The 23,880-nt window shown below is 33.5% G+C and overlaps 1 protein-coding gene across 1 annotated transcript in view; it reads right to left on the reverse strand.

Annotated features, from left to right (window-relative positions):
- Window positions 1-4,700: 4,700 nt before the first annotated feature.
- Window positions 4,701-23,880, reverse strand: part of mRpL4 (mitochondrial ribosomal protein L4) — a 29,698-nt gene continuing 10,518 nt past the window's right edge. Inside the window, exons 4-6 of the mRNA XM_075367919.1 lie at window positions 17,212-17,321; window positions 6,964-7,037; window positions 4,701-4,906 (exon numbers count right to left, since the gene is read on the reverse strand). Coding sequence (XP_075224034.1) covers window positions 4,761-4,906; window positions 6,964-7,037; window positions 17,212-17,321 — 330 coding nt within the window. The 3' untranslated portion in view covers window positions 4,701-4,760. The remainder of the gene's footprint in view (window positions 4,907-6,963; window positions 7,038-17,211; window positions 17,322-23,880) is intronic.

Raw genomic sequence — 23,880 nt, forward strand, 5'->3', positions numbered from 1 at the left:
CTTTTTAAATCTTTGAGACATTTAGGGCTATTCAGAAAGTTTCTGGTACTTATCAATCAGAGATACAAAGAAGAATAAACTTAAGATCTCTTGCTGTGTACAAGCTCAAGACTGAAGTGATTTGATGAATACAATTAATAGATTATCTTAGTCAATATTTCTTAACTAATTTTTAATGTAAATTTATTTATAAGCTAAAGCTTTAACTTATGTTAACCTGTTAGCATTTGCCAGTGTCAGAAAAAGTAGTAAGTACTTAACTGCTTTTTTGTTATACTTACTTTTATTTTATTTATTTATTTGACAATTTATTATACACATCAGTAAAAAAAAAATGCACAAATTACAAAAAATATGTAGGTACAAAAGGCGAGGATTATTCCTAAAAGAAATCTCTTCCATTTAAGGATTTATTAATTTTTGGTCTAAATTTTTTTTCAGATATATATAAAAAAAACTATTGGAATCAACTTAAATACTGATTCTGAACATACCATTTCCCGGTTGTAACCCTTATTCTGTAACACGTTGTATATTTTCATAAATTGTACCTGTCTTTCCATACTTGTAACGTGCATCAAAGTAATAAATAAATGATTAAAATCGCAGAGTTGTGATATCAAAATATTGGTTATTTAAAAGTATTTTCTATAGAATTTACACAAATATATCAAAATATAATTAATGAAAAAATGTTTTACATCACATTAAAATCGGTTCAGCCATTTTCATAAAACTTTATTATGGATCTTACCGATTTATTGCTTTTAATAATTAGAATCAGTTTGCCGCTGGTACTTTATTTCATTGCAATAATTAATATATTCTTACTATTCTGTTAAAATAGTCATATCCTCTTAAGTAAGACCGCCTTGAGATTACTAAAACAAAGTTTTTTTTTTATTTACCGGTAGTAACTGATGCGAAACATGGCTGAATCTAAGAAGAAATGTCAACTGTACAGTGTTGGTTATTTAAAATTTGGATTTCTTCCATCAAAGGCAGACAAGCGATTGCCTATATGCCTTTTGTGCAGCAAATTTTGAGCAATGACTCTATGAAACCATTGAAGCTTGAAGATCATCTAAGAAGGTGTCATCCTGATAAAATAGGTAAAGATTTGAAATATTTTCAAACATTGAAGGAAAAATATGAAAAGAGACCTACCGTGCTCAGTATGTTCGCTTCAACGTCTGAAAGTAACGATGATGGCTTGCGGGCATCGTACAATATTTCATTACTTATAGCAAAATCTGGAAAATCGCACACCATTGGAGAACAGTTAATTTTACCCGCTGTTGAAGAGGTTTTAAAAACTGTTCTGCACAAATCTCCATTTGACATACTCAAAAGAATTCCTTTGAGTAACAACACTGTACAAAGATGTATTGATGAAATGAGCTCTGATATTGAAAGTTTCTTGTGTAATTATCTGCAAACAACTCATTTTTCTATTCAACTGGACGAGTCAACTTTACTTGGTAATGAAGCATTATTATTGGCATATGTTCGATTTGTTATGGACGAAGAAATTCATGAAGAGCTACTATTCGCGAAAACTTTGGAGATGGACATTAAAGATGAATCAATATTTAATGTCCTGAGTGATTTTTTTAACGAAAAATCAATTCCATTCACAAACGTCATTTCAGTGGCAACGGTGGAGCTCCTGCCATGGTCGGGCGATATCGTGGGTTTATAAGCCATCTTAAAAGAATTATACCAGAGGTAACTGCAATTCACTGTGTCATCCACCAACAACACCTAGTACCGAAAAATCTGAGTGATAGATTGCACCAGTCGCTTCAACAAGTAATTAATGCTCTTAACAAGATAAGAAGCAATGCATTGAATACGCGTTTATTTGCCCAATTGTGCGATGAAAATGATGAAGACTTCCAACGATTGCTCTTACATACTGAAGTATGCTGGTTGTCGAAAGATGCATCTTTAACAAGATTTTACTCACTTTTTGAATCAGTTTTAGAGTTTCTGGGAGGTAAAGATTCAGATTTAAAAGAAAACCTGATCACTTTGAAAGCTGACATCGCATATTTGACAGATTTGTTCAAAAAATTTAATGACATTAACTTACAATTACAAGGGGACAGTCTCAATTTAATAAAAACAAAGGGTGTAATTTCAGCTTTTCTTGGAAAATTGAAATTTATGAAGCAAAATATTAGTCGGCGCGTATTTTCCCAGTTTTCAAACTTGTCACAGGTAGAATGTCTTGATGAAGATATTCAGACGTACGTTCAACATTTAATTGCCCTGCATGATGACTTCAAAATCAGATTTGAAGATATTCTGACGATTGAAATACCACCATGGATCATAAATCCATTTGATGAAACGGAAGTGGAGAATGTGATATTACAAGAGGAGCTTAGCACTAATGAGGAGCTGAAGGTGAAATTTAAAAGAGGGTATCAAACATTTTGGCTGCAGGCAGAAATACTAGAAAAATATCCTGGACTGTGGGGAATTGCGATAAAGCTTTTGATAGGGTTTCCCTCGTCATATCTTGTCGAAAAAAGGTTTGTGTCGTTACAAACCTTTTATAAAAAAAAAAGGAGCAGATTCAATATCACAGAACGGGGAGATTTGCGCTTATTCCTAACAAAACTGAAGCCAAATATTGATAATTTGCTATCAATCCATCAAGTACATCGCTCCCATTAAAATTGTAACTATTTTGTGATTGTCATTGTAGAAGTTACATTACGTTATTAATGTTTAATTTTAATTATATTATGACAATTTTATTATATTACATTGCAATGTGATAACAATAATAATTAATAATATAATGATTACATATTTGAATAAATGCAACACAAAAAATATACTATTTTTCTTTTGCTTTTTACCACTCTGAATGGGAAGTTTTCTAAATAAAATAAGTGAGAATTGATTGCTTTCTTGTGCTGTGACACAAGAAAGCACAATCAATCAAAAATTAACCAATCAATTCTCACTTTTTTTTCGGAAACTGTTAGTTCGTGGAACTCAGCCGTAAGGCAAATTTTCATAGTTAGATCTAATCTTCACATTTTCTGTCGACTGGAAATATGGTAGAAATGTAGCTGCAAGGGGTCCACCGGAACCAGCAAAATTTTGAAAGTGGTCTATGAGAAAAATAAGTTTGGGAACCTCTGATCTATATAAACTAGCGGCTAAGTGGGTATTCTGCATCAATAGTATCATCTCTCACCACAAGCATCACTAGTTGTAGTCGTCTGCTATGTTGTGATGTCACAGGTGAGCGGTAGATTAAATAAAGGAATAATATTTAAAGTGTAAAAAGTATTTCAAATGGCTGCTAGTACTGCCATATCCACACCTTGTCTCCTGAAAAACTGTTCAGCTCCCTGAACAAATGTTTCAAGAATTCCATGTTCTAATAATAATCAGGCAACTCTATATTAAGAATCTACTGTTTACCGTAGAAATAAAAATATATGTTAATAAATCCATCGTAATGCATATTACAGTCTACAACCATTATTTATAATATGACTTAAATGAATGAAGAAGACCATTCAAGTAATTTGGTTTATTGTGCATATGTTCAAGCATTAGTCTTATTTGGCTTTGGTTTGGGGGTATATGTTGGTCTACATACTCTAACTTCTTATTAAAAATTTGTCTGGTTAAACCGTTCAATTTTTCCAGTAATTTGTTCTATTCTTTGTTTAATGTTGATAATCATAAAAATTTATATGTATAAAATGTATTTTTATTCGTTTACAGAAATCAACATATATTTAAATTCTATTATAGTCCTTCCTACATAACTAGACATTCTTTGATGAGTAATATTTGTATACCTCTTGCTAACAGAGTTAGTTCTCTTTTTGGGACAGATTTATATAATGTAACTAATCAATTATATTGTTAATGGTTTATATTGATTTGGGCAATTTTGCTTGTATTCACTCCTTAAAGAAATATATGTAGGATTTTTCTGTATAAATGATGACTATGATTTTTAATACCGTATATTAATTATTTAATTTCTGTTTTTATTCCTCTACGTGATATATTTATCAGATATATTTTATTGTATTTATTTATGTGTTGCATATTTGTTGGTAATACTGTGTTTGTATTTAATTTATTAAAGTATATTTTATTCCTATAGATTATTTCCTTCCTACATTGAGTGGTATTATGTAATATTGTTTTAGTTGTAAATTATGATTTTGATAGGGTATTTTGTTTGATTACTCTATGTTAGCCATTACTCTTGCTCTAAGTTCAAGTATTTACTTTTGAGAGCAGGCTTGAAGGATTTATATTATTAGAAAAGATTTATTATATCTGTATTTATAGCTATTTATAATATTTTTAATACTCTATTTTATGTATTGTATCTTCTGAAGTGAATATTTAAATAACATCTTCGAAAGATTTAATTTAATTAATTTTAAAATCATTTTGTATTCAGGAATTTCACCATTAAGGTCATAAAAGATAAGGATTATGTGTACTGATATTTATAATTTCCTACTCAATTCTTTCTATTCCTACCCTAGTCTTTGGTTCTGTATAAATGTATAAGCATATCTGCTAAAATGATAATTTTGTTTATTTTGTCAACACAAATGCTGTAATTTTTTGCATAAAAGTTAATTAATATATAAAATATATTCTTAGATAATAGGTAAATGTGATCAAGAGGAAAAAAAACCATGTATAAAAGAATATTTTTAATTAAAGATACAAATTAACAAAATTAACAGGACATTAAATTTTCAAACTTGACTTAATTCGAACTTCTGCATTTTTTTACGACTATCCGTACGATTAAGGTGAAAGAGAATCTTTTCTTCAATTTTTTCTACTGCAGCTAGTGTTAATATTAGTGTTTCATGTTTTAACATGCTGTGTACATTAAGCCCTGCAACAAATCAATCAAATAATTTATCTAACATAATGCTGCAATATATTTGTAATTAGTCTAAAAAAAAAAAAATCTAAAAAATTAACATCATCAGGTATTACAAAAGTGAATTTGTTTTATTCTGAAAGGAAGGATGTCACTCTCATCAAATACTATTTTTTTTTTTTTTTTTTTTTTTTTTTAATTACCTAAAGTTGTGACATGATAGTGGTTTTCTTTTTTATCTAAGTTAATCATCATCCATTACACTGGTTTAAAAAAGGCAGTAAATTTCTTGAATCCATCCTTAGTTACTGAAGGTTTGAAATACTATGCACTAACTTTATTGTTCAGTTAGTAAATTATATTTTTCATTATGAAATTTTCCAAAAATATTTTTTGTTCAATTTAAAAATGAAAATTCCTTGATAGTTAAAATTCATGAACAAATTTAATTACTTAAAATTCTTAGGATTCTGTTGATATTTTTGTTCAGTTAGCTGTTGTGTTTTTAAGCACAGCTTTAGTCTTAAAATGTGACAGTAGTGGGAATTACTAAAATTAAGAATTACTGTAATTTTTAAGAGAAATTCTATATTTTTTCCCAAATTTGCAACAAAATGCCTAATTTTTCTCAAATTTGGGAGAAATTCTTTAATATTATTCAAAATTGCAAGAAATTTTCTAATTTTTCTCAAATTGGTCACATCTTTAATTTTAATCTTTGATTTTAACTTTAGTTACTGAGATTTGAAATTACGATTTGATATTTTCAATACCAGATTAATTCAGAAATCTGAGTGGGAAGAGAAGTATTTTATGGTTCAATTAGTTTAAAAATAGATGATATTTTGATAATTAAAATTTGTGAATAAACTTAATTAATAAGAAAGACATTACATACAGAAGGTTTTTAGAGTTCAGTAAAAAAAAATAATTTTATTATAAAGTTACAGTTAAAAAAACACAAATTATGCTTTCTTTTGCTTTGATGAATTAATTCACCAAGGAAGGTTATACGTGGGAATATGGAAACGGAATTTTGTAGCGTATGAAAAATGAAATGCCTGACCGAGATTTGAACCTGGGAACCCCAGATCAACGGCTGAGACACTACCACTTCACCATGAAAGATCAGCTTTTAAATAAATATTAATTCTGACCAATATGCTAACTAAATGTACATTTTTAGCTATCAATTAAGGATTCATATGGTCAATTTCTATGAGATGGCCATTTTAATAAAGAATTATATCAGCTTTCAGTGTAAAAGTGAATTTTTTTTATACGAATTAATTACTTTAACAACAATACTATTTACAGTACATACATAATAACCCACCAGGTTGGTCTAGTGGTGAACTCATCATCACAAATCAGCTGATTCAAAGTCAAGAGTTCAAAGGTTCAAATCCTAGCAGACAGTTACTTTTTTGCAAATTTGAATACTAGATTGTGGATGGATACCCATGTTCTTTGGTGACTGGGTTTCAATTAACCACATATCTCAGGAATGGTCAACCTGTGACTTTACAAAATTACACTTCATTTACATTCACATACATATCATCCTCTGAAGTAATACCCCATGGTGACCAAGGAAAAAAGTTCATACATAATTTATAATTTAAATTAACAATATACTAAAGTACTCCAAAGAAGTGATGATATACACAATCTGTTTGTTTATGCTTACATGACGTGAACAATATTTGTTATAATTCTAACAAGGGTACAAAGTTAGTCAATAAAAATTTTAAAGATAATTTAACATTAATTTTATGCGATTTGTTAAGTAAGTTAAGAAATAATGAAATGCACCACAGTACTTTTTAAGAACAGTTTTCTCTAATTCAAAAAGTGTTCTTTAAATAAACTGCAATTAACAGCGGTAATAAAAAGAAAACAAGATTAATAATTATAACAATAAATTTTTCCAAAAATGATTCATAAGTTCTTCAAAAAAAAAAAAGCTTTTTATTTTGTGATGGAATACTAGAGTAATATATAACTAAAATATTTTTTGTTATTTCCTAAAATAAGGATTTTTGTTTTTATAACAATCCTACACTTACCGTAAACAGGCATTAGATTAATGTGATTTATTGAAGAAGTTGCAGCAGTAATATTTCGAGGCATTACATCTGTACTGTAACAAATACAGAAAAAACTAATTAGCAGTTTAAAAAAATTATTACAATTTACAAAACAATCTATATCTTAATGAACTAAAAATCTATATACAATAAAATTTATTTCTAGAAGTATTTTCATTAATTAATCTTAATGCAGCTAATAAATGCTATCTCATTAAATTAATCTTTTTTGGTTAATACTAGATTCCACATTTTTGATACTAATATTTTTAACGAAAAGTGTATTTACTTCTTTGTTGCTACAGCTGCATTTCTTTGTAGCTTCAGAAAACATTATCAACCAGGCATAAAGTCATAAAGAAAAAACATAGATTCTAAGAGAAAAGAAAATCAATTCATAGAGAATTTAAAGAAATACAAGTATCAGAAATTTGGTTTTAATCCAAAGCAAAACAGACCAAATTATGGCACAAAATTGTTACAATTTTAAAAAGAGCAAAAATATTCTTCATAATGCAAAAATAAATAATAATTAAAGACAAAAATCTTAATTCTAAAATAAATTTCTAAATAGTTTTTTAGTAATGAGTTGGCAATAAAAGCTGATGAAGGATTAAGTTTTCTCTATCATATTTTGTAAATAATTTTATGGATGGTTTTATGTTGCTATTTAAGTTACAAATAATTTACCTTTTTTACAAGTGATGTGCATTTATGCCATTAGTTTGCGACGATTTCATTCATTTAACTTACAATTTTTTTTAATATATATTACAACTTTTTTATGCACTTATATTTTTCAAGTAATTTTATGTAACTTAGATTTTATTAAATAAGACTAACTCATTGTAATGTAACTTACACTTATTTTTACTAAATTAAATTCCAAAAACGTTAAGAGGTCATGTCAATGCGCCTGACTCTTTTTTACTATATTTGTGGAAATTTTACCATCAAAAACAATAGACACATTACAGAATTCATAAAAAAAAGTACACTGCGTATTTTGGTATGAAATTAGGAGACCAAGACAAATTTTGAATTCTTTATTGATTTATTCAGTGTGTGTTGAAGAGCTTTGCCAGTGGTCACAAAGAAAAAACAGTCTATCCACTTTGGAGAGAACCAAACAATAACAGCAATGTTGTTACTTTTGGATCCTGGAACAATTCCATATTGACTATAAAGTTTCTGAACAGAGACTGTTCATTGGAATAATCTCTGTTCAGAAACTTTGTAGTGGAATCAGAATCTAGAATCTTTGTAATGAATCAATGTTCTTTGAAAAGGAGAAGGTACTTCCTTCGGCACAATGGAAGTAAGTAAACTTCTTTACCAGTGAAACATTCTGTTCATTTCAAGTGTTACAAAAATCCTGCGTTACTTCTAATTAAAATTTGATATAAGGATCAAGGCTGAACAATTTGTAGCATTTAAAGGAATTTTTCTTGTTACTTGAACAAAATCCTGACCCTGAAGGGGAAGATCCTGCCATGTATTGATCCTGGTCATCACACCAGCCTGTCAGTACCTAGCCTTGATGGGTTTTGCTGGAGGTTATCTTCTGAACTAACATCTCTCAGTTAACAGCTTGGATTTTGTCAGAATGTACTATCAATAAACACAAATCAAAACCAAAAACCAACTACTCAAACAACACAACTGAGTAGAAATAAGTGGCACCCTGCAGACTCCTCACATCATCAGGGAAAAGACTATGCGTGTAATGCCTATCAGGCATTACACCCACCCAGTCTGTTACAATTGAAATCCATCATTCTCAATCAAGAGAATTCTAGCAAAAGTCAGTTGACCCAACTTCTTTGCGAAATAGCGTAATTGAAGCTCAAGTGAGAAAACATCAATAGTCTTTATTCTAGCTATCAGCAGGGCACTCTTACGAGAAATTTTACAGTAACCACCTGTCACTGTTAACAACTAAAGACGCTAGGCCCTCAACAAAATATCCCTATTAGTTTTAAATTTTAGCCTATCCACCCAAACAGGTGAGCCATAGAAAATAATTACCTCACACACACCCTTATAGAGGATACTCATAGTCTTAAAATTCAGACCCCCAATCCGAATTAATCGCATGTTGAGTATGAAAGAAGGCAATACTGGTCTTTGCAAAGTACTGTGAATGCTCCTTAAAACAAAAATTTTTATCAAAGAGCAACCTGAGGTACTTCTGAAACTGCAACATATCAAATTTGACATCTTGACATTGAAACACGAACTCGCTGCGCTGGATGCGCGCAATTTTTCAAATCTAGGAGGAAAAAATTAATTTTTTTTTACCAAGCTGGAAGCGTAGAATTATTTTACATCTCAAAAGTAGGCTATCTGTGACATATGAAAACAAGGTTGTTTTTTGTATAATCAATCTTAAGTGACGATGCTGAATAACTTTGAATATGTTACAACACGCACTGGATATGAATGTCTTAATTGTTTTTAAGATTGTCACAATAGTTTTGCTTTAACTGTGACCATGAACAGTCTTCTTTAGTGATTTATCTGGTTTTAATTTATCATTGTTATAGTATATAAGTTATATTCAGTGATTACTTTCTTTTACTTGTGAAATTTAGTTTCCAGTAAGCCTTTTAAATAGTGACTAAAGTAAATATTGAAAAATTGATTTTTTAAAACATCTGTTTGATGTTTAATGCATTATACCAGGTTATACAACATTAGTTGAGTTGGGATTGTATAAGTGATCAGACGTGTGTGGTTTTGTTCTGCTGTTTTTGGTGATTTATTATTTTGATTTTTCGTTTTTTCCTATACTGTAATATAAGAAATTGGTTGAATTTAACCTAGTAATTAGTTAAAATTATTAGTTGAAAGACAAGACAGTGAAAGTTTTTGACATCATTTACTTGTAGTAAACAAGGACTTTGAATATTTTTTGCATTCGAGGTGAAAATATTCTAAGTCCTAGCCATCTCAATTGTAAGGGGAATTCCTTTTTTACATTTTTCTGGCTACCCGTTCCTTCCAGACACATATACTCCTGGATCTCCACCGATCTGAGCCTCCTCTATCTCCTGACCTCCCAACCCAGAAAATACCTACCCAAAAATCCTTTCCCGGCCAAATCCTTTCGTTTCTAGGTGTTTCACATCATCCCTGATCACTTTGACTCTTGCCCCAAAACCCCCCAAAAAGATTTCCGACCAGATTTTTGAACTTATACAAATTACCTACCCCCACCACCCCCCAAAAAGTTTCCCCACCCAACCCCTACCACTGTGTGAGGTGTTGATGTCAAGTGTTTTTGATTCTGAGTAAGAATCTGCGGTTACTTTTTGTTTATGATAACCCACTTTTGAGAAAATGGCAGAATGGCCTTTCAAAGAAACGAGAAGTTTGACCCGTTCACCAGTATGCAGGGAGATGCAGCTAAGATCAAGAAGACCTAACGTTTCGGCCTCCAAACCGTCTTCAGCAAAAGGTATCAAAGGTGATAAAGACTACAAAAGTGATACGATGGAGATGACAGAAGCTAGAGTACCCAAGAGGAAAATAGATGCAATAGAAGATAGCAGCAATGGGGATCTCACGGATGGTACCGATATGGATCATATGATGTACGAAATTTAAGAGTTAATTTCGCATATTAAAAAGAACATGAACACAGAGCACAAAATCAAAGATTGTGCTTATCGTGTACTAGAATTTACCAAGAATGTAGAGACTATGATGTATACATTATACGAAATAGCAAACCCAATATTTGGCCAGAGTAGTGATATTCAGTCAAAACTGGGACAAAAACCTTGAGGATAAAGAGAGGTTGAACAGAGCCAAGATCTGGGAGAAAATAGAAAATGTCCTGGAATCAGATGATATTGGAGAACTGGAAGAAGTTATGAACATTTGTTGGCCGAAGGATATGTTCAAAAGGGTGGACATCATATTTGGCTTCCCTAATGAGGTGGAAGGTACCTGAGTTTTTCTCTTATCGCATGATCATTGGGCAAATGGCCAGATTATGAAGACGATATGAGAGTCCACCCTCAGAATAATGAAGAGGTTAGGTACGGCTACAAAGATACAAAACAGTATAGTGCTTAGGGATATAAGATGTACAGACATATTTTACCCTTAAGGCAAAGACACAGAAATTTCACCACCTTTGTGATTGTGATGAGAATTGTGAAGACATGACTAGAAATCTTATAAGGACTCTGCATTGAGTCTGCAGTGTTGAAAGTGGTAGACTTGAGTTTTATGTGCCGTACGACAGTATGGGGGATAAAGCGTGCAAAGCTTTGGAATACTGGATCCATAGATCAGACAAATCTGATAAAAGATGGCAATTTTACAATATTGAAAAAGAGGCGAAGAAGAAGATGACTCAAGGACCTTTATCATCAATAGTCGCAGTTAAGAAAGCCGGAATGATGTACACATACTTATTAAAGGAAGTGAAAAGAAGTATTGGCAAGGATATGGCTAAAGATATACTTTCAGTCAAGAAAGGCAAATCTGAGACATTGGAGATTCATGTCATCGATTCCACTACAAAAAAAAAACGACATTAAAACAAGACTAATGACTAATGTCACAGATGTGGTGGTTGAGGATAGACCATATGAAGGATGTAAGATGGCTTTTTATGCTGATGCAACAATTGACGACGTTGCTATGGCGATCAAGAAAGAAACTGGTCTGGATATCCCATTCTGAGTTACTGCAATGAGACCTGCTTTTGGGAACACACAGAATACTATTATTAACTAGAGACGCAAAATTATTGTCAAGAAAACCTAGAATAAAAGTGGGCTGGCATTCCTGCTGAGTCGAAATCAATACCGATGAGGTAAAATGATATAAATGTTGGAGTACAGGACACTTATCCTGAAACGGCAAAGGTCCAAATTGCACCTCATTATACAACAGTTATGGCGGTGCCAGGCACTGCACTAAAGAATGTCTAGAACTTCAGAAATGCCTAAACTGCAGCAAAATTGGACACCGAACAGGAAGCTGAATATATGAAATGAACAAACAATGATATTTATTCAATTAAACATTAATAGAATGGCGATGACACATGACCTCACTTGGAAGACGGCTATCAATCGGGATGTGGATTTTTTACTGGCTGTAGGACCAAATATCAAGTTGATTACCTCTGGTGACTGATATACAGATGAATTACAGGATACTACGGTCAGGAATGTGTTGAACCGTTGGGTGACCGTTGATATTAAATACGATAGAGGCATTATAGCAATGAGACTGTCTGTGTGCATAATCATTTGTGAGTATATTTTACCAAATTGTGATGACGATAGATACAAAGAAATTCTAAACAAGCTGGAAGATACGATCAGAGTGGAAAGAAAACCGATAATCCTTACAGGGGATTTCAATGCCAAAGTGTTCCAACTTGGTGGCACCAGATCCACGTGATGTGGTTACGACCTGGCAGCACTGTTAAATGCACTCAACATGAAGGTCGTCAATACACTGGGGATTTACACATTTGTGGATCACGGTAATCGACATTACAGCCATTTCAGGCAACAGTGTTGGGAAGCTAACTTCATGGTGCATACTGCAAGAAGATTTCACGAGTGACCATCTGGGAATCTTTTTTGAAGTCAACCTGGGACAACCCGGCAGTACAATGAAGGAGACAAAGATGAAAGCCTATGATGATTCAATCACGCACTTTTGCTCAGGGGATAGAAGGAAAACTGAATGCAGTAAGAGACAGAAGTCCCGATGGGTTTCTTACTATCATGCGTGAAGAATGGTGTGTTAGACTTAAGACCATCACCAGCATAGGTGAGAAGGAACGTATATTGGTGGATGCCTGAAATCAAAATACTGAGGGCATCAACGTGGGCAGCTCATAGGAAATTACAAAGAGCTAGAAGGAACAGGTTCAAGTAGATTACACAGGCTGAAATACAGTTTAAAAATTCCAGCAAGAATTTTGTGCATCGGTCAAAGCTTCCAAAAGAAAATGGGAGAAAGTGGCAAGACATCGAGATAAGATTCCTGAAAAATTACTCATCTTGGCTTGAGGGAAATATTTCATTTTCTCAAGATTTGGATCAAACTGGAAGCATATCTAATATTTGTAATAGATGGGTTAGGCCTGTTAAAGAATTTAGTGCCTGTGGTTCTAAGGCTAAATAACTAAATATTATGAACCTCATTCTCTCAACCTCAAAATAAAAATAATTGATGGCAATTCAAATGAAACTTCGGAAAGAAGGTAAAAGACACTCTGCAGCTATTGTTAAAGAGCTCTATACTGCTTCTCCAAAAAGAACTACTACAATTAAGAAGGCCCATATAATTTTTATTCAAAAATTCATTCATGTTATCTGCAGATCAAGACTTTTATTAACAATGGACACAAATCTTTCAAGCTGATATGACAGCAGACTATTGACATAAATAGTAAATTATATCCATATAACGTTAATTTTGCATAGTGAAATTAGTTCTGCGAAAATAATCATAAAATGGGGCTGCAATGGGGCAGAACAAAATCGATACAAGCAGAAATTTTCTGAGGAACATTTTAAGACGAGAGCTTATTTAGCTTTAAACCCTGTTCCATCATCGACCATATACCGTAGCCAATAAAATAGATTTAATAACTACAGAGGTTAAGAAAATTGAGAATCAAATCAAAATACTTTCACCAACCAAAATATATATATAGTGTAACAGAAAAGAAATTACAGGAAATGCTGAACTAGTATTCTGTATGATTGATGGTAAGGTCTGTAATGCTGTATCATCATGTACTTCAACACATACATGTTACTTGTACGAAGCTAAACCCATCGAAATGAATTGTGTGGATAAAATTAAAGCAAAGGAACTAATTAAAGATTATTTGTCTTTTGGTTTATCACTACTACAGTCATGGATCAAATAATTTGATCCATGACTGTACCATATTTCATACCAGTTAGAAATAAAATCACAGCAAGCTCAGGGTGTAGAAAATAAAGAAAAGTGTCTAGAAAAAAGAAATTCTTGCAAGAAGACTTAAAAATGAGTTAGGTTTACTGATCAACATGCCTAAACAGCAAACCAGGAACACGAAAGATGGAAACACAGCACGTCAGTTGTTTAGAAATGCAGGAAAATCAGCTGAAATAACAGGAGTGAGTTTAGAACTAATCAAATGATTCGGTGTTATTTTAGAATGTATTAATAGCAATTGTAAAATAAATTTGGACAAGTTTGATGTTTATAACCTTCAGAAATGTTTATAATTTTCAGAAATAACTTCTGAAGACAAAACATCGATGTAATGAAAAGTTTTAAATGATGAAATATTTGAATCTAAAATGAAGAAAGCAGAAAGAAGTTTCTACAGCTAAATCATCATTTAACAAAGTATGTAAGATCTCAGCTTTATCTGAGATCACTCCTTGCCTGATCTCGAGAGAGTAAAGAGAAGAATGCACTTCTTTCGTTTATGCCCTACCACTCGTTAAACAACACCTTACAAATCTTAGTTACCTTGTTTCTGAACAAAGGAATGCCAAGAATGACATTTGGCCTGCCTTACCTTGTGATAGTAACAACATCTGAGCTTCCTATATCTTGAAGCCAAATCTGCTCACTGCTCAGTTTGAGAGGACCTCTGTAAATGAACAGATGACTTCAGCTCAGTAAGTTCCCTCTCCAACCTGAAGTGTGGGGAATGGAATGCTCAGCAGCATCGATGAAAGCTGCCGATAACAACCTGCCAGGTCCTCAAGATCAAGACCATCCAGACCCCTGTCTGGATGGTCAAACAAGGAGGAGCCTGGCCGAAATAATTGTGACAAACCTCTGCCAATTTACTTTCCAGTACAAAAAAGACCCCTGCTGAACTAGGAAATTACACCTATAACCATCACTCAGGCCACCAGTGATTTCAAAGACAATAAGTCGATGGTTGCTAGAGCTCATCAACAGCCTTCTAACCACAGACACATACAGGAATGTATCTTACAACCATGACATCAATATTGTTGCCGGCAAACTGTCCTCTACTGTCCAACATACCAGCATATGTTGGCAGCTCACCACAATCATTAAAAACCTCTAAGTCATGTTGGACGACAAAACCTTCAACTGCTCATTGGTGTAATCACTAAGCCACATAAGAGATTTAGTATTAACATCTGTACCAGTAACAATAGAACTATGCTCTGAAAACTGAAGAATTTTCTCCCAGACCTCAAGATGATGCTCAGCAGGGTCTAATACTGAAAATAAAAACTTAAAATAAATAGACTTAAGTCCTGAATGTTCACCCTACAACATGATGATTGTTAGAGAGCTTCCACAAGAATATAAAATTTATTTCTCTTCTGCACAAAACAGCAGTCATATGCTGTCAGAACCACAATAAAATTACTTTCATCCTGCAAAACCTGGCACATCACCAAATGTAATATATGAATGCTGCAACAAAATATCTAGCTTACAATGAAATGCCAGTTCAACTAACTCAATTTGAACAATATGAGCAGCACCCTGTGCATTCAACTGACTGAAACTAACCATCAAAAGAATTAAGATACATCTTGACAGCTCTCGGATATGATCTACAATCCTTCTTATCAACAGAATGCTTATGATCTTTTCTCAACCTTTTACAATTTATGCAGAATGGAGGATCACCATTTTTGGTATAGTCCTTGTGCTTATGTTCCTCCTCACAGCAATGAGCACAGATAATGGGTAGATCATAAAACTTAGTCCTGTGACAAACACTGAACATTGACATACTCTCTTACTCTGCAAGAAGCAAATACGATGAACAGCCTCCCTCTCACTAGAGAGAGGCTGTTCATCGGGTCCTTCATTACTATGAAGGTCTTCAATGATGAAGGACCCACATTCTGCAGCAAGCTATGGAGAGCCCAGATGTCTATAAATCCTTCTGCCACTTGCACCTCTTAGCCACTGTTGGATCAGCTGCGCTACAAATTGGCTGAGTAAGCAATCATCAAGCAATACCACAACATCCAGATCCCCTAGGAGAAGACACCCTCCAACCACCCCCTCCATACCTAGCCCTGATGGACTTTACCGGAGGTCATATTTTAAACCTCAGCATATGACATCTCTCAGTCGCCTCGGCCCAGGATGCCACCGATGCAAATACCATAAGCGATATTCCCATCAAAGTAACTATTACTAAAAATAACAAAATACATCCAGTTATATCAAATATCCATGTTTTTTGTGCAAGTGGGGTGGATTGTCATATTAGAAAGCAGCACTACATTAAAAAAAAAATGGCCACCAAGCAACCTTAAAAGTTTGTATGAAAAACATTGAAAGAGAAAGTTTATTAGAGCCAAGCCAGGTTTTGCTTCCTCTATTACATATTAAACTAAGGTTAATGAGGCAATTTATGAAGGCATTAAAAGAAGATGGAGTGTTTCAAATATATTTGCAGTCAATTTTTAGGTTTATCAGAAACAAAATATAGGAGGGTGTTTTCATTGAACCAAAATAAGGAAGCTTATGAAAGATGAAAAATTTGAATCCAAAATGGAGAAAGCACAAAAAACAAGTCTTCAAGGAAACAATTCCAAAGTTTCTTGCAACAAAAATTATAAAAAAATATTGTATAAAGTTAAAAATTTAGGCTTTAAATGAGCCCACAGGTGCATTTTCTAGACTTGTACCTCAACTACTTTCCTCAAAATCTTGAAGCAGTAAGCAAAGAGCATGGGGAAAGGGTGTACAAAGAGGTAGAGAGAAGATATCAAGAGAGATGGAACTGAGCATGATTGGTGATGACTGTTGGATGTTTAAAAGGAATGACCGGCTGAGACCACAAAAAAAAAGGACCAAAAGCAGTGTTGAAACAAAGAGAAAAGGATCTTATAAGGACTTGTAAGGAATAGTAGTTACTGTTGTTTTCATTAGTTTTAATGATATTTAAAGTAATTTTGTTTTTCATAACAATTTTAAATTAAAAAAATTAATTAAAAACTGGTTTTTATAATATTTTTCTTAAATTTTTGAAACCTTTTTATGAAAAATCTTTCTGATAGAGAATAAAGAGGTCTTATTTTGATTTGGCGCTTAAAATACATAGAATCAGCTTTCAAATTGAAAACAATTTTTTGATAGTTAAAAAATGCTGGCTTGTCGAACTGAAAATGAAATTCAACAATTTATTTGAATTAGTTTATAAATTCCCTTAAAAAATTATAGCATAAATTAACTTACTCATCAATTAAAAGTGCTGAAACTCCCCAGCAACGTTCTGATATAAGTTCTTCCAAGTATGATGGGTCATCTGTTGGAATTTCTAATGAATCAACAATGTGCAGGTCATCCTAAAAGAATACAAAAAAACTGCTTTAACAATATTGTCTATTCATACTACTTATCATAAATTTTTAAAAATATTTCCAAAGGCATGCTTTGGAAATATGCATTATGAATTATGTCATTCATAACATAATTCTTCCTCTACAAGTCATTCCATTACTACCACTACCTTATTCCAATTTATAAATAACACTTTTTAAAATAATGACAAAGGATATTTTACATTAGGTAAATTTAGTACCTAACCAAACATTTGACTTAATTAACCAAAAAAATCCTGCTTAAAAAATTTAAACGCTGGAGAATAAGGATGGGAAACTCGTGTGCTAAATCATACTTGGATGGCAGAATGCAGTATGTTAAAATTAAATATCTAGCCAGCTTTAAGTAGTACACATTGTTTGAGATCAATCTCATACTAGTCACAAGCTAGCAGTGATTTATGGAAGTAGTGAAGCAGTGATTGTCTATTTTTTCTAGTTTTTATAAATTCCTCCAGGGTCAACTGGAAATTTATATACCTATTCTATTATATTATTGATTACATGTTACTTACTGTTTTAGATACAAAACTTAGAGAACTAAATTCTCTAAAATAATCTGTTATATAGAGTTAAAAATGTGATAAAGGTCAAAATTTTGCAAACCTTTTTAACTTTGACAGTTATTAAAATTAGAATACAACTTTGAAATTGTGCTTGCACTTTTCAAAATCATATGTGATTGTTTAATTGTTCTTGATGAATGATAACCAAATGCAGATGGTAGAAAAAAGTAATGTAGAAGCAGTGAATTAGGCTATGGATCATGTGGTGTGACTAAATCACTTATAAGAGTTATACTGCCTATATATTAAATGGTTAAATAAAATTCAAAAAAAAAAATAATAAAGAATTTTAATTATGGCAAACACATTTGTATGTCATCATCAAACAGAAAACAAAATATGAGATGTAAATACAAAATCTAATAGAATAATGAAAATTAAACAAAATAAAAACTTAAAGTAGATTTTTAAAAACAAAATCAAAACAAACTAAAACATTAAAAACAGACACAAAAAAAACTTATTAATATGTTAGACACAAAAACATATAACTACTGTAAAAAAAAAAATAAAAACACAATAAAAAACTATGTAAAATATTAGCACTCCGGAGAGTGCTAATATTTAAACACCCAGTCTAATAATAAAACACTAATAAAAACACCCAGTCCTAAACTTCTTTATTATAGTCTAGGATTTGATGAAATTTCCTGGGCAATTAAAATTTACAATGCAAGGCTGCATTAGTATGCATTCCACTAGAATGTGGCACATAGTCAAGCAGAAGTTGCATCGTATGCATACTGGTGCATTTACTGCTGACATCAGATACCCATGAGTAGCACTCATATGTCCTATCAGCAATTAGCAGAAGACCACTTCCTCATGATGAATTTTCCTGTATGAGGAGTCCCATGGCAACACAAAACCTTTAATGTGCTGGAATTTGTTATTTACTGTAGCACCCCAGTAATTTTGCCACTTTGCGCAAAGAGTGAAGTAACACAGTAGTGAAGGATGGTTGACTACATGCATCTTTAGCAGTGAAATCTGCACGTTCATTGCCCTGCAGCCCACATGGCAAGGCATCCAGCAGAAACTCATTTGTATGTTGTGATGGTTCAACTCGGCAATTGCATAGTAGATTTTGGTAATGATAGAATGTCTGAAAGAAAGATTTTCTAAGGCTTGGAGAGCACTACATGAGTTGCTACAAATAAGGATATGATGGTACTTAGGGTTAATGATACTCAAAGCCTTATTTATAGCCTAGAAATAACTCATAATACCAGGTAGACCAAACATATAGGTTCGGCAATTAACAAAAAATGCACACCAATGGTATCGTTCTATTCAATCCATCTGTATAAACTACTGCATCTGGGTTAGTCTTGGAGAGAATATTGTGAAACATTTGCCAAAAGAATAAAGGTGGTGTTGATTCTTTATTGCATATTATGAGATCAAACATAAAACATTTAAGGTTGATTCTCCATGGAAGATATGAACACAGATAGATTGGAAAAAGAGAAGGCGTGTCAACATTTATAAGGAGTAAATGTCGGGCACGGATATCCACAGGCGCAGTATAAGGTGGATGGTACGTTCAAAAATAAGGATTTCCAAGGACTTTTTCAAAGGCTGGGTGATTTGACTGCCCTTTAAGACAGGGAAATAAGATGCTAAAACCTGATCCTGTCTATCCCAAAGTGATGGCTCACCGCATTCAACAAGGATGCTTACAATATGGCTTGACCAAAAGGCACCAGTAGCAAGTTGAAGGAAAGCATGATGTACAGCATCCAGCATTTTCAGCACGGCACTACGCGTCTAACAAAGGTGTATCAGGCAACAAAACCATAATTTTATTTGACCCACGTAAGGCGGCTATCAAAAAATAATCCTAAAAATCTGACATCAGCAGAGATAGCAATTAGCTATCTTTCACTGAGAAAGACTTATGGAATAAAGGGGTCCTGCAGGCAAGAAATGACTACACATTTTGTTTTCTCAGATGAATATGTGAAGCCTTGGACCAAGCTTCAAGGTGAGATAAAATGTTCCATAGTAATCTCTCTGCTGTGGTTGTTGAACAAGATGCAATATATATAGCAAAATCATTAACAAATAAAGAACATGAAACAGGAGTCTGCACACATTTAGTACGAGGGTGAGTCAATTATTATCCGCAATTTGGTTATATTTTTGTTTATATTGGTAGTACTATCGTGTTGCGTAGATGACGCATGGTTGGTTTAATTGTTGTTATGTCTGAGCAGGTTTGATGCTGGTAGGTTAGTTCTATTATCGCTGCCCTGCCGTTAACCATCACTGCTCTGCGTTCTGTTTGCAGCAAAGAAGAGCAAAGTTCAGTGATCCGCTTTTTGTGATCAGGTGTATCAGGGAAAAAATTCATCAAAGACTTTCAGTACAGTATGGGGACAGTGTGTTGCCGCAACGGAGTGTCTACGAATGGATTGAAAAATTCAAAAATGGTCGCACAAGTGTTATGCACAACGAAGAAGCCGGATGACCGTTTACTGCCACAAATGAAGAAAACATTGAGCGTTCAAGTGACATGGTTTTCTTAGACAGACAAGTAACTAACTGTTGATGAAGTGGCACATTATCTGAAAATTAAGTCACGGTTCTGCCTACGAAATCATCCACAACAGGGTTGGGTTTCATAAAGTCTGCGCAAGATGGGTCCCAAAACAACTCACACAGTTACATAAACAAACGCGCTTGGACATCTGCCAAAAACATTAGGATCGCTATGGTAATGAACGGGACATCTTCTTAGACAGAATCATCCCTGGTGATGAAACATGAATCCATCATTGCGAGTTGGAGAGTAAACGGCAGAGTATGGAATAGAAACATCCAAATTTGCCCTGCGAAAAAAGTTAGAAAACCCAACCATCTGCAGTAAAACTGATGCTTATGGTTTTTTGGGACTCACAAGGCACAGTACTAGAACATTATGAGGAAAGGGGTACGACAATAAACAGTGCGCGTTACAGTCAGATGCTTACTGCCAAGCTAAAGCCTGCAATTTGAAGCAAACGCTGAGGAGTGCTGTCTGAAGGTGTTGTGTTGTTGAACGACAATGCCCGTCCGCAGTGTGGGCAGCAGTATTACCTTACCTGCCCACACTGCTGAAACACTCTAGAAGTACTGACTCATCCTCTGTATAGTCCTGATCTTGCCCCTTCTGACTACCACTTGTTTGGTCTACTCAAAGAGGCATTAAGGGGCTGTCAATTTACCTCGGACAAAACAGTGAAGAAAGGGGTGCATTCCTGGCTTGCAGCTCAATCAAAAACCTTCTTTTAAGAGGACATCAGGAAGTTGTGCAACGATGGACCAAGTGCTTTGAAATGCAAGGGGACTATGTTGAAAAATGATGTACATGTAAGTTTCCTATTTGTATTGCAATGATATTTATAACTACATTGTGGATAATAATTAACTTACTCTCATAATACCTTTGATGGCTATAGAAAATAAGGTGGCACTTAATAAACTTCCTTGAGATACGCCATTCTCCAGGATGACACTACCTGAAAGAGAATCCCCAACACGAACATGGAAAGTTTGGTCATTTAAGAAACCTCTAATAAAAGCACATTTATTTCCCTTGACTATCCATTCTTTGAGGGTGCGTGGAATACCACATCGCCAAGCTATGTCAAACACCTTTCTGATATCAAAGAAGATAGTGATGAGGACTGGTATAGCAGGAATAGCTGTTCCCAATGACACTAAATGGTCAATGGAGGATCGTCCTTGTCAGAAACCACTGTCCTGGAGATAAAAGCTCTAAAAGTACCATGTGAGTCTGCAGTTCACCATTCTCTCCATTACTTTGCACAAGATGGTTGTCAAGTAGATACGGCGATAGCTTGAGGGCTTGCTTTGTCTTTACCAGGTTTAAGTACTGGTATGACAACGGCTTCTGGCCAGGTGGGTGGGAAGACTTGTGCAGAGAATAAATCATTGTAAATGTTGAATAGATGTTGCAACACCAAACTAGGAAGAAGTGACAGCATACCAAGATGAATGTTGTCAGGTCCAGGGGGGGTGTAATTTAATTCACTGACCAAATCACCAATGTTCAACCACAATACATCCATCTGTATCTTGTACCTCCGAAATTCATTTCTATATGAAGTGAGACACCGAGCAGAAAGAATTTGCTAAGGTAGCTGCCACTGCAGAAGATGATAAAAGGAGTTCTCCGTCATGAATAAGCTCGAGAATAGATTGTTTTGTGATCCGCAAATTGCACGGATCATTTTCCACACAGTAGACATGGGAGAAGTGTGTGAAATGGTGGTCATGTATTTCGTTCGTGACTTCCTCCCAGCGTCCAAGAATATCCGACAACATTCTGCTCTAGCCTTACGATACAAATCTAGATATTCATTTGTAGGCCTGTGGGAAAATTTACATAGTGCCTGCCATCGTTTGCTAATTGCAATTCAGCAATCATCATTCCACTAAGGAACAAAAAGATGTCTAGGGTTTCTCAATGTCTGTGGAATATATCTGTCTATTAGCAGTCTCAAGTATCATGGATATAAAAGAGGAAAGTTGATCAAGGACGCCCATGCCACCATCATACTGTGATGGGAGGGCTTAATGGTAACCATTTCAATCCGCCTTTTCAACAATTCATCTCCATGGCCTTTTGTTCACCTCGCGGTCGACACTAAAATCAATAATAATTGGCCTCTTAATAAGTGTTATTACTTCTTGTTATTGCGATATAATGGACCACTTCAGCAGAGTGCATGCGTACTGGAGCTAGAGCTAAATACAACTGGGTTCACCCAGTGCCAAGAGGTCAACGTTCGAGACTCACTACGTAGAGCCAATCACCCATCGGCACAATAGTTCCTACCTTGGGTTATGGTTGCGCTTCATAAGATGTCACATCACTGAGTGTGTGTATAAGAAAAAATAGTGTAGAATGTCATTGTGTAAGGGTATATGTTGTAATTTGTGTAGTGTACATGTATAGTGTAATTTGTTCTGTGGCTCAATGTATAGCAGGAAGAAAAGCTGCAGAGGCTAGGCCCATGGGGGTGCCATCTAATGTACTAGTCATTCGCAAAGTTATGATCGAAAAAATGGACGTGATCAAAATATTAAGCTAATATTACACTCACATGAGTGTATATTATATTATCAAGTTAATTATAATAATTGTTTTCCGAATTCTATTATTGTAGCTATATAAGTTAATCTTCAATAAATTAGTGCGTTTAACTCACTTTAAAGTTTTATTCACTTTATTTGTGTCACAATACCGGCCCAGTAATTAAACTTAGTACCTGTTTTATTTTATCTACACAGTCCAGAAATTATCAACGTTTGTCTTACACATTAAACAAAACCTTTATTATATTTAATGTCTAAGTACATTAAACCAAACATTTGACATAGACAAACAGCAAATAACTACACTGAGGAACAAAATTAAATAATTCTTTTCTTTTTTTTTTAACAAGCAATATAATATGCAAACATAACAGAACTCTTCATACTGCATTCAAATAAGTAAAAAATAAAATAAGTAAATAAGTAAAATAAGTTAAAATTTTCTCCATCATTCACAGTTTCTTTTTGTGATATGTACGTAAACTTTGAAAGAAATATAAGAATTTACATCCATACAGGGTGCTATTCAACTTAACTAAAATGTAGTACTTGTTTACTTTTTATGTTTGGCATCTAGAACATCAAACTTTAGTGAACTAAGCAAAATACCAAAATTCACGAGATTATCCAATTCTTTAAAAAATAACTAATGAAAAAAGATCATTCTTGTTTAACAGGTGAAAATAACAAAATTTTATATTAAATAGAAATCATTCTGGTTCAGCCAGATAGTGAAAAATGTATGTGGTTAAACCTAATTATAATTATAAGTGCATAATGAAATTAAAACATAATAAAAACTCAAATACCATTCAAGCAAGTTTCACAAAATGTTTTACTTGTGTAATATT

Source organism: Lycorma delicatula, chromosome 6 (genome assembly GCF_047948215.1).
Source record: "Lycorma delicatula isolate Av1 chromosome 6, ASM4794821v1, whole genome shotgun sequence".
Lineage (NCBI taxonomy): Eukaryota > Metazoa > Arthropoda > Insecta > Hemiptera > Fulgoridae > Lycorma > Lycorma delicatula.